Consider the following 15,852-nt stretch of genomic DNA (forward strand, 5'->3'; position numbering starts at 1 on the left):
GTCAGACCTTTGTTCCCCAACTTCCCAGGCCTCCCCAAACAAAGACATTAAATCAAAACCACAGCCCTTGATACTACCACTACGAAACGCCACTGAGATCATAAATACGCAGCTCCAAGCTTTACAGAGATAATTTAAGTCAGATCTGCTGCTAACCCAGGCTTTATGTGGCACTTCTTCATGACCCCAGTCCTGCTCCAGTTCAGACTTGATTGCCATGAAACCACCCCATCCACTTAAGTGTTCCCACCTTGACCCTAGTTCTGAGGAAGCAATGCATTAGCATATATGAATCCATGAATGGGGAGCAGGTGCCTGGGACAACCCCTCCCCCCACAGACTGCAAGGTCAGACCCTGTGCATCCCAACTGCCCAGGAGTGGTTCCAGATGTGCATAGGACTCAGGATATTTGCTGAGCAGCTGTGGGATGCTTATCTACCTGATCCCAGGTGAGAACGCTTTCAGGTCTTGTAAACTACCAACTCTCTAATCTTTTTCTTGCTATGAGACCCAAGAAAATAATACTCAACTGCCTGCACCCTGACTTCTGAGAGCACACCTTCTTCTAGAGGCCGTTCATGCATCCCACACTCAGTCTTTATTAACAGAGGCCATGAAAGCAAGGATCTCCTGTCTGTGAGCATCACAAAGTTGGTCCACAGAGCACAGCAGGCCTCTCCTGAGCCCTGTGCCCCAGGGGTTGTGACTGCCAGAGCCCTGCTGGACTCCATGTCCTCTGCTCTCCCTCACCCCTTGAAGGCTCCCCAGGGGCTAGTCACCCAACTCCTCCTTCATCATTTTCTACATGGAGACATCAAGATGTGCCCCCAGAGCCGGCATCCCAAACTCATGAGCAAAAGCCATGGTTCCAAAGGTCTAAAGCACATCCACGGGGCCCTCAAGGTCACCTCAGCTCGAACTCGGCAAACAGAACATCAAAATGCCTCAGCGCTTCCCGCATCTTTTCCGTGTAGGTGTTGAGGTCTCGTAGTGCCTGGTCACGGAGAGTGCCCCGCACATCCTCCAGGCTGCGCGTCAGTTCCTTGGCCAGTGGCCGCATAGCCATGCTCTCGAGCTCACGATTCATGATGATGGAGCCAGCTGCCAGGCACTGTGGGCAGGAAAGTATGCTTAAGAGTGGCCTGTAGCTCTTAGAAAGAGCATGTCCTCAGGGAACCTGACCCTGTGCACCTCAAGACCTCAGGGCCCAGTGTAAGACACAATGCAAGGGGTAGATAAACCAGTAATGTGATTCTTACTGCCTCCTGGCCCAGGGTGACTTCTAGGAGCCAAGAGCATCCAGAGGCCACACTTGGGGTTGTGTCCTGGAACAAGACAGCAGCAAGTGTCCAGCCACCCTCCAGGCCATGACCTTTATGGGAAGTCATAGATGCCTCTTGCACACATACATCTAATGCAAATAGGAACATGATCTCCCCACACACATAATCATCCACTAAAAGCGTACCCCACTCGTGGTTGGTGAGGAAGCCTCCATGTACCCCAAGCACCCACATCTGTAAGAGACCCCAGGCTGTGCTCAGAAACACAGAAAGTTCGTCTACTACTCTCAAGGTGGAGACCAAGGAGTACACACAGACTCCAGTTGGCTTCTTCTGGTATAGAAAAGAAGCTCAGTCTACTAGCTGGCTTTCACCAGTTTAGGGCAGAACCAAGCTACCAGCCAATCCCATCAGCATGAATCAGGACAAGAAGCAATTTCCTGTCAGCTGAGGCAATGGGTTACTGATTTCCCAGGTCTATCCTGAATGGGAGCATTAAACCACAGGTGCCAAGCCTACGCAGCAGCCACATTAATGGAGCAGGAGGCAGGTAAGATCCGGGGTTGCACGGGGAGGGGTGTCAGGGACTCGAGGACAGCACAGAGGATGACAAGTTGCAGTCATAGCCCTGGGATCCCCTGGGTTTTGAGAACACGGACAAGGGAGATAAGCTGGAGCTTCACTTTGTTGAGGAGTACAGAAGTCCCCAGCTAGGAAGTAAGTCCCCTACACCCCACTGGGGAAGGCACCTTCCTCGTGCCTCAACTGTCTCACTGGAAGATAAGCTATGGTGAGATGCCGAGTGAGGTCCTCTGAAGACTGAGTGCCCCCTTATGTTGCCATTTCAGCGGGCAGGAGAGAACTCTGCTCACGCTGGTATCTGAGGAGCAGTGACAGGATCCTGGATGCTTGGGGATCTAAGAAGCCCATAACCACCAATCACACGAGAAACTTCATCTGCACCGGCAGTGCTGGGGATGACAGGGGCATGGCTCTCCCTGATGGTCCAAGGGGCCAGTGGCCAAGGAAACGCAGACCACATCTTCTGTAAACAAAGGGTGGGTAGAGCCCCTGGAGGACACTAGGCATCTGTGTCTGCAGGTGCCTGTGGGCAGGTTCACAGGGACGTGGCTGGAAAGGGGTGTTCAATGTTAGGACCAGGAATCCCAGCAGCTGCCCACTACCTCAGCCCCGAACCACAACTGGCCAGCCAAGTTGTCATGCCGGATCTCCTCAGGAAACTTGACGCAGAAATCCCGAGGGGCACGGTCTTGAGGGATACACTCCTCCATGATCTGATTAATGATGTTTAACACATTGTCCTGAAACAGAAAGAAAGATTGCTCACCCGAACGACACACACGTCTGGCAGCACATCCTGCCTCCCCACAGCAGGCTCAGAGGGAAATGCCTACAACCATTCCCTCCTGGGACAATACCAATGTGTCCCCTAGTGGCCTGTTGCTGGAACACAACCCTGTGACTTGGCTGAGAAGCAGATTTCATATCACTCTTTGTAACAACTGAGCAGTCTTCATAGAAAGAAGACCACTAGGTTGTTTCCAGGTTCTGGCTATTACAAACAAAGCTGCTATGAACATAGTTGAGCATATACTTTTGTTGCATGATAGGGCCTCTCTTGGGTATATTCCCAAGAGTGGTATTGCTGGGTCCAGGGGTAGGTTGATCCCGAATTTCCTGAGAAACCGCCACACTGCTTGGAATATATACATATTAGAGTACTACTCAGCAGTAAAAAACAAGGACTTCTTGAATTTTGCATACAAATGGATGGAAATAGAAAACACTATCCTGAGTGAGGTAAGCCAGACCCAAAAAGAGGAACATGGGATGTACTCACTTATATTTGGTTTCTAGCCATAAATAAAGGACATTGAGCCTATAATTCGCGATCCTAGAGAAGCTAAATAAGAAGGTGAATCCAAAGACAAACATATAGGCATCCTCCTGAATATTAACCTTCATCAGGTGATGAAAGGAGACAGAGACAGAGACCCACATTGGAGTACCGGACAGAAATCTCAAGGACCAAATCAGGAGCAGAAGGAGAGAGAGCACGAGCAAGGAACTCAGGACCACAAGGGGTGCACCCACACACTGAGACAATGGGGATGTTCTATCGGGAACCCACTAAGGTCAGCTGGCCTGGGTCTGAAAAAGCATGGGATAAAACCGGACTTGCTGAACATAGTGAACAATGAGGACTACTGAGAACTCAAGAACAATGGCAATGGGTTTTTGATCCTACTGCACGTACTGGCTTTGGGGGAGCCTAGGCAGTTTGTATGCTCACCTTACTAAACCTGGATGGAGGTGGGTGGTCCTTGGACTTCCCAGACGTCAGAGAACCCTGATTGTTCTTTGAGCTGATGAGGGAGGGGGAATCGATCAGGGGAGGAAGAGGAAAATGGGAGGCGGTGGCGGGGAGGAGGCAGAAATCTTTAATAAATAAATAAATTAAAAAAATTTTTAAAAAATAAATAAAATTAAATTTAAATGAAAAAAATAAAAATTGAAAAAAAAGAAAGAAGATCACTTCCCTTCTGCCTGCCCCCTGCATGTCACGGCTCCCCCAGGTGCCTCTACATGCCCAAACACATTCTCTCGGACACTAGGTCAGTGGACTGCTATGAGAACTTGACTCTGGGGACTGGGGGGAAAGCTCAGCAGATCCAACGCTTGCTGTATAAATATGAGGACCCGAGTTTGGATCCCTAGCACCTACTCTTAAAAGAAGCCCGTGGTAGCACAGCTGTGACCTCAGCACTGGGGGAGGGGTGGAGCCAGGAAGACCCAGGGGACTTACTGGCTCCAGTTTCAGAGAGAGATCTTACCTCAAAATAAGGTGGAGCGCAACTGAGTACTGCTGGCCTCCACATCTGCACACAGGCACACACACACACACACACACACACACACGCATGTGCGCGCGCGCATGCGCGGCTTTCAGTGTCCATTTCTGAAGCATTATTATTCACAGTACAGGCCTAGACTATCCTTGGCATGTCCACCTACCTCTGGGCAGTGACAATTGCTGAGGGCCACCATTGAAAGCAGCCCTTGCACTATGTGAAAGTCTCCCCCGGAGTGGGGATGTCAGTTTCTACAACAGAGTTAACATCCAAGTATGAGCAAAAGGGTCCCCCAGCCCCAGTGATGACCAGCTGGGGACCCTCGTCTTCAGTTTTCTCACAGGCTCAGGGACATAAATCCACATCTTACTAGGTAAGGGAGTCTGCTGGGTCAGCTCTTTCAGACACTCCTCCTCCTCCAAGCAGTAACCCTGGTCTGGGACCAGCAGAAGGACAGCCAAGCACCTCATACAAAGGCAGCTCCAACTCCACCCCAGTGGCTGTGCTACCTATGGCAGGGCACGGACTTTCCTGATCTTCAGAAACAAAATGGAGACCACAGTTCCACGGCAGCTTGGAGTCTGCATACGTTATAGTTTGTAAAACTCGGGACCTTCCGTACACAGCTGCTTGTTTATTCTGTTTGACACAATGTCTCATTTTGTAGCCTGGGCTGGCCAGGAACTTGTGAGATCCCCACTGGGATTCCAGTTGATAGAGCTGTTTGGGGAAGTTGTGCAAATCATGGAGCAGAGCCTCCCTGGGGGAACAGGCTACCAGGAATAGGTGTATTCTCTCTATACATACGCACAAGCTATAAAGAGTCCCGTGAAACAGAAGCTCAACAAAGCCAAAAACAGTTCAGTTGAGATGGTGAATAAAACTGACAAACTAACACATTCAGGAGACGCAGCTCACAAAAGAGAAGGCATCGCTACACAGCCTACAGATATTAAAATGGCTGCACCAACAACTTATGCTGACAACTTAGAAGAAAACTACCTTGCAGTAGACTCCCAAAGCTCTTCGAGAAGAAACAGAAAACCTGAAAGGTTCTGTATATTTTCAATAAAATGAATCTAAGGTTAGAAATATTCCCACAGAGAAATCTCTGGATCCAAACAGAAAAATAACAACAATTTGACACAAAGCAGAAATGAGAGCATCTCCCAACACATTCTATAGGTGTGCATTATCCAGACACCAAACCTTCCTGAATAGAGATGGAGACCTCGTATCGTTTTAAATTCATTTTGAGGCAGAGACTTATGTACACCAGACTGGCCTCGAACTTGCTGTGCAGCCATGGCTCTCCTTGAACCCCTAATCTTCTCTACCTCTCAAGTGCCAGGTTACAGGTGTGTGACAACATACCTGGCCATACTATATACAAATTTCCTAGCAAAATTTGAGGAGGTTGAATAAAAAGCATGCTGTACCATGAGAGTAGAGAGAGAAGCTCTAGATTCCGTGCTTCTAAGCAGCATGCCTGACCTCTTATGTTTTGTTTTCCTATTTTGTGGCTGGTCACAGGCATTGAACCCCTGGCCTTACACACACTAAACAGAGTTCCTATGTCCCAGCCATTCTACAGTTTAAAAGTTTACTTTTGTTAAGAATAGGGCCAATATCTGTCTTTATGTAATGCCCAGTTGATTCCTCTGTCCTCTTTCTCCTGGGGAACTGAATGGTACCTTCCACCACTCTAACAGCCATGGCCCTCTGACTTAGAGGCACCTAGCAATGCCATTGTTTTTTGTTGTTAATATATATGTAATAATGCAATACAGGAGTCATCTTGTCTGGCAGGACCAGAGGAGTGCAAGATCTCTTCCAAAGCTACATAATTGTAACTAACTACAGAAATGGCGAGAAGCCTGCGTGTATGGACTGGCATGGTATCAAACTTTCAGCAGTTTGGCACAGCTTACTGCCATTTATGTGATGCCCTGATGGTTATCAGAAAGTGGATAAGGCATATCAGTAAAGAAGGAAGCAGGAGCCATGGTGGTACACAACTATACTTGGATGGCTGAGACAAGAGGGCTATGAGTTCAAGCCCAACCGGGCTAAGGAAAACCCCATCTCACAACGCACATGAAAAAAAAAAAGAGAGGAAATGAAATAAAGAGGTGAGAAAGAGAGTCACGGAAGAAGAGGAAAAGGTAGCATTTTAGATCAGTCACTCAGTACCCACCCCATTTCTACGATAAACTGAGTGCTCACTGTGTGCTAGGAACTGGGGGTGAACTAGTGGACGTCACAGACAGAGCTCTGCCTCGCAGCACACGCATGCAGCTGATACTGGGCAACGGCAAGAATAAAATGGAAAAACGTAAAGGTAGTCAATACCATTTACCATAAGAAACTAGATATCCCAATAGCCACAAAGAAAATATTCGACAAAACTCCAACATCCATTCCTGGTAAGAGCCCTTGGCAAGCTATAAATAGAAGGCAACTTCCTTGTCATGGTAAAGGGGGTTCTGCAGAAATCCTACAGCAATACGCTTGATGACAAAGGACTAACCACTGACTGTCCAAGGTAAGAACAAGTCTGTTCAGCATGTATGCCCAGCACTAAACTCCAGGAGGGTCTCAGGGAGCAGGGTATGGCACACAACACAAAAATGAAGAGAGAAGTAAAAGTCTGGGGTTGGAGAGATGATTCAGAAGTTAAAAGTGCATGCTGCACTTACAGAGAACCCGAGTTCAATTCTCTGCACCCTCACAAGGCAGCTCACAATTGCCTGTAGTTCAGCTGCAGGGGGATCTGACACCCTCTTCTGGCCTGTACTCATGTGCACACACCCACACAGTTACACATGCATGCATACAATCTAATAAAAATAAAATTTTAAAGAAGCACAAACCTTTATTTGCAGAAAACATTTATACAATATCTATTAGACTCTAAAGAACACTGTCAAAACTAGTACATGAATTAGAAAGTGATCCATGAAATGCATTTTGGAACCAGGCACAGTCCAGCTATTTGCTGAGGCAGAAATATCTCTTGATCCCAGGAGTTCAAGTCCAGCTTAAGCAACATAGAAACTCCCAGCTTAAAACTGTAATGTGTGTGTGTGTGTGTGTTTGTTCTTTCAGTTTCTTGGCATACAATCCCTAAAACCCTTACAGTTTCTGAGGTAATAGAGTCTTTGCCCATGTTAATGAGATAACAGGTAGCCAGGCTCAGAGCAGCCTCAGGATGGGACTAGTCACTCTAGGGCACAAACTCAGGAGAGGGCATCAGTCACACCTGTGCAGGAAACCAAAGGACAGACAGGGTTCAGAGGGCTTCTGGGCTGGTAAGCTCATCTGCAATCTAGGATGGTAGTATTTTCCAACTCCACAGAGACAGGGGTGCCCTGTTCAGATCATGTCCGGATATCACCCTGAGTGATCTACACACACGGACACCTGCCTCCTTTGTCATAAATATCACAGATAAAGGAAGCACTCACCTGAACTCTGACACTGTCTTCAGGAAGCACTGGAACCGCTGAACTGAGGGCACCCATATGGTAGGGCGGAATACTATGCTTCTATTATCAGAGTGGTAAGGGATTCGATAAGATGGGAGGGCAGAAAGCAGCAGGAATAGTGCAGTGTGACCTGCATTCCCTCGAAAAGGCCTCAGGTCACAAGATCAGTTTATAGAAATCCATTCTCTTTCTACAGAGCAGCACCAAGCACTCACAGGCTAAACTCGATAAAGTAGTGCCAGCTGGAACACCATGAAGAGACATGAAATGCTGGGTTCAAAGGCAAAACTTGCACAAGGTGCCGAGGATGGGAACTGGAGCCTCCAAGCTACACATGCTGGGCCTAAGCCATCTAACAGGTACCAGTGGGGCTAGGAAGCACTGCCGTAGATGTCTGGATGGGGCAGGGGAGAAACTTAGTCAACACAGATAGCATGGCCATAGAGGAGCTAAGAAAAAGAGAGAGCTGAATCCTGCACCTAAGAGGCTAGGAAGGGAAGGAGGTGTGGTTGTGGTTGTGAGGTAAGACAGGGAACAGGGTCCTGGGAGCCAAGTAACAAGGAATAGTGCTGAGGGCTGTGCACAATCTCTTGTCCCCATGCTTCCCACCCAGACCATAAGATAAGGAAAGGAGGTGTGTCCTTAAGAAAAGGCCTAGACCTAAGTGTTCCCCCAGACCCTTCTCACAGCACAAGGCTCACCGTGATGAGCCCTCACCCTTGACCTAAGAAGAGACCACCAGCTTGGCATTCCTTTCCCCAATCTACCTAAAATAATAGTCACTGACATCAATGCATATCTAGCTAGTCAGAGAGAGACATTAAGCTGGTCACAGCCATATCCCAAAGTACCCACAGCTGCCCTCCTTCCCAACAGATAGGAGCAGGAGGAAGGAGCCTTCAGCCCCTCTGAGCATCTGTCCTGCAGGTGGCTCCCTAGTAACTGTTGTTTCCAGCAGGAGCTCCTGGAAACAGGGAAGCTGGCCCTGGAGAAGCCTAGAACTTCCAGACAGACACGTGGTAGGTGGCGGCTGTGTTGAACATCTCAGAGCCACAGACCCCAAAGAAGGAGCAGATTATGACGCACAGGCAGGGTCTTTACACCGGAGCTCCGTGGGAAGAGGCCATAGACAAGAACATGGGAACGACCGCCTGGAGATGATCACCCTGGCTATCTGGTGGAGACCCAAGTGCAGCAAGGCCCGAGGACCACAGTGACAGAAATGGCTGGCTGTCAGGTGAGCATGCACCAGCCGCACCTCCCAGAACAGAGGACCCAGCCAGAACTCACAAAGAAGGTTCCTGAACTTTCTGAAAGGCTGTGCTTGTCACTTGACAAAACTTTGTCCCTGCTGGAAACGCCTCGTGAACGCTTGCTGCACTGGAAGAAAATGCTGCTGGCAAGGTATTTTTAGCAGCAGCTCCCAGGGCTGTCTCTGAATTATGCAGCAAATGCTCCCAGCACCATGAGTCAGCAGCCAAGTGCAGTCACGTCCCCCACTAGCTATGCACACATTACCCAGGGCAGCCAGAGCAAGAACCTCCCTATCAGCTCCTGGCCCTCAGCTTCTGCTCTTCCCAAATGCCCAGTACAGTTAGCACTTGTACTATGTCTATCTCCCAATCCCACATCACCCTGCCCAAAAACGCTCCTCTTGGGTCTAGTTTCTTCATTACCTCCAGGGCCCTGATTACAATTCTTCCGGGCGTGATCAGATGGCAAAGGTACATACTTACCAAGGACAGGTCACAACATCCATCTAAGCAAGAATCTTCCCCCCCAAGACCCCCCCCTCAAGATGAAGACGCATACCCCGATGCCCCCACCTGCCCACTCACCTGGCAGGAGCGGAACTGGCTGACGAGCAGTGTGCACCGCTGGGGCTCCTTCCGCCCATCCAGGCTGTCCAGCTCTGCAGCCACCTGGTTCAGCTCCTCATCAGCGTAGTAGAACTGGGCCAGCAGCTGTGGGTCTGACCTCTGCAGGAGAGAGATGTGCCAGGAGCATGAGGAACTGGTGACTGCTGGTGGAGACACAGTAACCACTGACCTTGTTCCTACAGGGTGGGCTGCCGTTGGGATGATCCCCAGGGCTGAGTCCCTAACCTGAACTCTTCTACCCCAAGAAGTTGCCATGTCGTCAGATTTCTATATAAGAACCTTTAGGAATACAACCAGAGCCAGGTCACTTAACTCATCCTATACAAAAGATTCACATTAGGATCACAGGTAAGAGGAAGAGAGAGGCGCAGGGCCCTGGGATGACAGAAAAACTCTTGGGAGGGGGGGATTATATAAGTCAGGCCTGGTGGCACACACCTGCCAGCCCAGCACGAGGGAGGCTGAGGCAGGAAGACTGTATTTGATATAAGCCTGAGTTATGTAATGAGATTGTATATGAGAAAAGTGTTTAATTCACAAGTCTAAACAGAAGTGACAAAGATGGCCACTGAAGGAAGTAGCCCAGAATAAGACGCTAATTTCCCTCCACTAAAGTGAGAAGGACTGGCAGGGCCTGGGGTCAATCCTCCAGTCCTGCCCCCTCAGCCCCGTTTCTGTAACACTGGGGAACACCCATTTCCTCAGCTCAGAGGCCTCCTTTCCACTGAACTCATAGGCATTCCGGTCCTACAATAACCGAACTCTAAGTAGAACTCAGGCTCCCTGTCCCTTCCCTCAGGCCAGATGCCTGCCCACTGTCTCTCTGCTGAAGCCTCACTGGCTGGCTTCTTTTTCTACGCATGCACAGGAGGCCCACCACTCTGGGCCTTAGCACAAAGGTTCCCTAGGCTCTGAGGTATGACGGACTCTTCCCTTAGACCTGACAGTCCAGGATTCAGAGAGAGGAAGGGAAAGCAGGAAAGCCCCAGCATGCTTTGGTAAAGGATGCTCATGACCGCAAGGAGAAAGACATGGGAGAGGGCTGAGGATACATGGCTCAGAGGGAGAACATCTGCCTTGCATGCACAAGGCCCTGGTTCAACCTCTATTACCAGAAGGAAATAAGATCCAAGAGCGTGAAACGTACCCAAATGTACCAACCCAGATTTACTGTGATGCTGTTCACCTGTGTGCACACATGCACACACAGCACAAAATTGACACCTGGCCCACGCTCTCCCCCTCATGCATGTGGCTGTGTTTACATAAGGGAACTTCTGGCCACTATTTGTATTTTCCTTTTCCTTTCCCTCAGTGTCCCCCTTCACTGTCCCTTCCCTTTTGCTCTACAAGGCCAGGCCTCAGGGAGGCTTTTCTTTAACTAGAGGGCCTTTGTCACAGACATGCACCAGCCCTGAACCTCCCAACCAGCCAAAAGTACTGGAAGGGGAAGAGGAACCCCAGTTGTGGCCAAGAAGCCCCTCATGGGACTTGAACTCCCAGGGTCACCACTCAGAATTTGCACAGCACCTCACAGTCAGCTGTAGTGCCTGGTCAAGATGGGTATCAAACTTTCCCAAGGAATTCTGTAGACAGCCAAAAGGCCCTGGTCTAGATGCAGACACAGCATCCTCCGCTTTACGTGGGTGATGACATCCTCTAGGCGGAGAGAGAAAGGCTCCGGGTGCCACCTTCCCCTCCACACCTGGACTGACTTCTCAAGCTACTTCCACACTCAGGAGGGCTGTGACACAGAGACGCTGTGATGAGATACGAACAAGATTTGTAGCTGGGGTCTGGAAGATGCCTCAGTGGGTAAAGGTCTACCATGCAAGCATAATGACCTGAGTTCAGCTCATCAGAGCTCACTTGAGGCCAGATGCAGGAGCACACATCTATAACCCCAGCACTCCTACCACAACAGGAGGTGGAGATAAGAGAGGCCCTCGAAGCTTACTACTGAGCAAGCTCGTAGGCCAGCTGGGCTGAACACAGAATAACAACAAAGAGACCATGTCTTCAACAGGACCAATGTCCAAGGCTGTCTTCTGACCTACGCATGTGTATCATGGCACACCCACATTCACAAACACTAATCCATGTGCGCAAGCACGCATGCACATATGCACACTACACAACTGAGATGGCTCAGCACGTAAAGCCAACAACAGTGTCTGAATGCTGGGGCCCACATCATGGAAAGACCCAGACCCTGCAAGCTGTCCCGACCTCCACACGCATGGACAAATGAAATAAGTTTAAAATAATTAAAAAAAAAAAAAGACAGGGTGGGCTGGGTGGTAGTAGTGCATGCCTTTAATCCCAGCACGAGGGAGACAGAAGCAGATGTATCTCTGAGTTTGAGGCCAGGCTAGTCTATAGAGCGAGTTCCATGACATCCAGTGGTACACAGAGAAACCCTGCCCAAAAAAAAGGAAAGAAAGAAAGGAAGGAAGGAAGAGGAAGGGAGGGAGGGAGGGAGGGAGGGAGGGAGGGAGGAAGGAAGGAAAAGGACAGGGTGACAGATGAGAGACACATTCATTCCTCTCTTCCCACAGCATAGCTCCTGTCCCTGTCCTCTCCTCTACATGGCCGTGGCTCTCCGAGGCTGAAGCTGTCAACTCACACTCTCTGACACCCAGGACCCCGATCTGGCTTGTGGTGCCACTAGCTTCTCCTCCTAGGTGCCAGGGCCCCTGACATTCCCCAAGGAAGAAGGGGCAGCCATAGGCACACCTATTTCCCAGTTGACAGAAACAGCTTCCTTCTGTGACCCCCTTCTCCTGGAAGGGGCATGGCTTCTCAAAGCAGAGACAAACTGCTGGCCACCCAGTAGACTGTGCTGGGCACTCACCAATGGTAAGGGCCACTTTACCTGTCACCAAGCTTAGGGTGGTCACCCAGGTCAACACAACCGTAGTTCCCTTCTGACCTCAACCCACAAGCTTTCCAGCAAGATGAGTATGGGAGGTGGGGAAGGCAAGGTACAGTGGCAGCAGTCAGAGGGGACACCTTGCTGAGGGTGAACACCTCTCAGATCCAAAGCTTCTAAAGTCCTTTGTGCAATTGTGCGTGATTGGCGAACAGCCTCCCTGTGTTCCCGTCAGCCCCTACTGCGGCTTGTAACTATCACTGTTCATCTCAGCAACCCGGCCAGGTACTGAATTTGGGGAACTGGATAATGTCACTTCCAAGAAGTAAAATGTATACAAGACAAGGAAGCAAGGTGAAGGGCTGATTCTGGATCAGAACCTTACTACACACGAGCTGACCTCAGAGTGAAATGTTCTCACCACGCTAGAAAGAGGCTTGGCACAAAAAGGTGCAGAGAAGCTGACAGTAGCCTAGGGTCGTCAGGAGAGCCCCATCTGTTATAGGCTCCCAGGCTGCAACCCATGACCCAGGAATGAACCCAGCCTCAAGAGCAAGAGGGTTACGTGTGGTCTCCTTGGCCCACCTACCTCCCTCTTCTCTGCCAAAGTCAGCAAACACCCAAGTGTGCATGGGCAAGTGTGCACATGACCTGTGTGTGCATGCATTGTACATATGCATCTATATGCGTGCATTTCTATTGTATGTGCATGCATATACGTATGCAGAAATGCCTGAGTTCACTGTTCAGTCTAGGGAGGACCCAAGCAGAAGGCCCATGCCTGCTGGCATTCTCAACAAGCATATCCCCTGCTGGAGTCAAGCCCACCCTCTGCCCCGCATTCTCCATGGTGACTAGAATAGGGCACATTCTCTGTCTTGGAGCCCTCATGTAGATTTAGGGTAGACGCTGGGGAGGAGGACAATCAGTCTAGAAGGCCAGAGCCTCACCCCTCAAGCAGGTCCATGTCTGTGTTGTAACAACAGAAGAGCCCACTCAGTAGCCATGATAGTGCTGAGGGCCCAGGGCCAGGGCAACAGACCACAGAGAGAAACATGAAGGTTTCTGCCATAACTACTTCAGCATCTTTGGGGAGACCCTTCCATATCACTTGTCCCTGTTCACCCCACTTTACCATGGAGCAGAAAGAGTTCTAGTGTAGACAGAGAAGGAAAGTCACCTGTTCCACCAGGTGGCATCTGACCTTTGGTTATAGGCTTGCTGCTAGGGGAGAAACTATGCCTTGCCTACCCCCTGGGCAGGTACCCACAGCGGAATCAAAGGCAGCTGCTCTCAGGCACATCCAGGTGTGCTGATCCTCTCAGGCCTGTCTGTGGTCTGCAGCCTCACGGGTGGAAACTGCTGTGCTGCTCTGCTCAGCACCAGACCTCCCTGCTGAGCTGGTATCACTGTGGTGACTCCTCAGTCAAGCTCATGAACTATTCCACCCCAGATTACCTTACCCAGTCCACATCCCTTCACAGACCCTCCCACCTTCCCATCCAGCCAGCATTAAACTGCCTACCAGGGGACCAAATACCAAAAGTCAGCAGGCCCTGTGACTCAGAACCAGGCCTGATTGACAGCATCAGCATCTTCAGCAGACCTCCTGCAGGGCTATCTGACCCTACAGAGACTTCTGCAACCTATACATACGAACGCATGCACACACGCACACACACATGCACACATGCATGCACTCTATGCACCTGTAATCACAAGACCAAGAGGCAGATAAAAGAGGTTTCCCAGGAGCTCACTGACCAGACAATCTAGTCAAACCCATAATCTCAAGTTTTAATGAGAGACTCTGTCTCAAAAAAATATAGTGGAGAACAAGCAAAAAAGACATCTGATATCAACCTCTGACCTCCATCAACATATATACATGTGAATGCACACATGAACATATTTATAAGCATACAGAAGAACCTGAGTTTGACTGAGCCAGTTACTAAAGAAAGCAGGACTACGTGGAAAACTGCAGCCAACGAAACTATCACACCTTGTAAATTTATCACTGGTTAATAAGTTTTGACACTGTAGATGATACAAATGAGTTAGCCTATGTTTCCGACATAGCACACTCATGACACACATCCAATCACCAGCATCCAGAATTCCTTGCATGCCTCCTACTCCAAAAGGCCAAGGTTCTGAGGATTGTGCATCTATACTGGCAATACACTGAGTCCACCACCAAGGACAGTCTCAATGCAGAGCGCTGCTGGGCCACGTAACGAGATGGCCCTGTGCGTGCAATACCCACACAGCCCTCACCTTGCCCCACCGCAGCAAGCGTCCATATTTGGGCTGACCTGTATGCTTTCTGGGAGGATAAATGCCAGGAGTAGGAACTTACTGACAAGGTGGAAGGTGCCAATAATATATGGCACGGCTATGTTGTTTTAAAGAGTGCAGCTGTGCAATCAGGATCAGATCACCAAAAACCCTCCTGCTGAGCTTAGCAAGAATGCTGGGGCCTCTGCAAAAAAATGGAATCCTGTCCACACACATGCATACACACACACACACACACACACAGAGAGAGAGAGAGAGAGAGAGAGAGAGAGAGAGAGAGAGCGCGATGTGGAGGGAAATAACTAGGGTCTCTATGGCTGAAGACCCACAGCTCAAGCCAGGTAGGAACATCCGAAACAAAGCATCCAACCTCAAACCCCACAGGAATAGCTTGGCTCTAAGTGTCTCCATAACCATAAGTACAAGCATACTCACACTCACTTCCCCTGTGAGGGTCCGGAGGCCATTTGGGTACTGCAGACTTGACACTGGTGCACACAAAACCTCGTTTGCTCTCACTTGGCTTTGATTTCTTTTCTTTTTCTTTTTTTTTTCCGAGACAGGGTTTCTCTGTGGTTTTGGAGCCTGTCCTGGAACTCGCTCTTGTAGACCAGGCTGGTCTCGAACTCACAGAGATCCGCCTGCCTCTGCCTCCCGAGTGCTAGGATTAAAGGCGTGCGCCACCACCGCCCGGCTTTGGCTTTGATTTCTATAAGTTAAAGTCCTGAAAACCATATATACAATGTCTAGACCAGTAAGTAGCAGGTGGGGTTTATAAACACATATACATGCACACACATGAATGAGCATACTAACATGTACACACACACACACACACACAATTTACATGCACACACACCACAGGCACATAACACCTTGAGCAGAAGAGATTAAGAGTGTTCAGAAAATTTTACAAAAACATAAAATGCCTGGGCTATTTTAAAATTCCAGCTGTCGACAGAGAGCAAGTACCAGCCCCCTCAGGATTTGAGTTTCCTATGTCCCTCACAGGCCGAAGTGTGGAAGCTGAATGGATTCTTAATTATTGCGTCAGTCATGACTATCCAAAGGCCCAGGTGCTGTGCAAGAGGAAACCTCCAGGCAGGGGTCCCAGGAAATGAATTAACAAACCCAATAAGATTCAATTTGTCCTG

General features: G+C 49.4%; 1 protein-coding gene across 4 annotated transcripts in view; it reads right to left on the reverse strand.

The window, feature by feature from the left end:
- The window catches only part of LOC121459848 (lateral signaling target protein 2 homolog), a 96,583-nt gene that overhangs the window by 40,354 nt on the left and 40,377 nt on the right, over positions 1–15,852 (reverse strand). For 3 of the 4 annotated variants that reach the window (XR_005975982.1, XM_041669906.1, XM_041669908.1), the window contains exons 2-4: positions 9,484–9,624; positions 2,469–2,606; positions 910–1,112 (exon numbers count right to left, since the gene is read on the reverse strand). Coding sequence is in view for 3 of the 4 variants with exons in the window: in XM_041669906.1 (XP_041525840.1) it covers positions 910–1,112; positions 2,469–2,606; positions 9,484–9,624 (482 nt within the window). In the remaining variant the exon portion in view is untranslated. Of the gene's footprint in view, positions 1–909; positions 1,113–2,468; positions 2,607–3,598; positions 3,607–9,483; positions 9,625–15,852 lie in introns of those variants that run through there. The other variant, XM_041669907.1, reaches the window with a different exon arrangement.

Source organism: Microtus oregoni, unplaced genomic scaffold (genome assembly GCF_018167655.1).
Source record: "Microtus oregoni isolate MIOR12 unplaced genomic scaffold, Mior012 000019F_ref0000042, whole genome shotgun sequence".
Classification (NCBI taxonomy): domain Eukaryota; kingdom Metazoa; phylum Chordata; class Mammalia; order Rodentia; family Cricetidae; genus Microtus; species Microtus oregoni.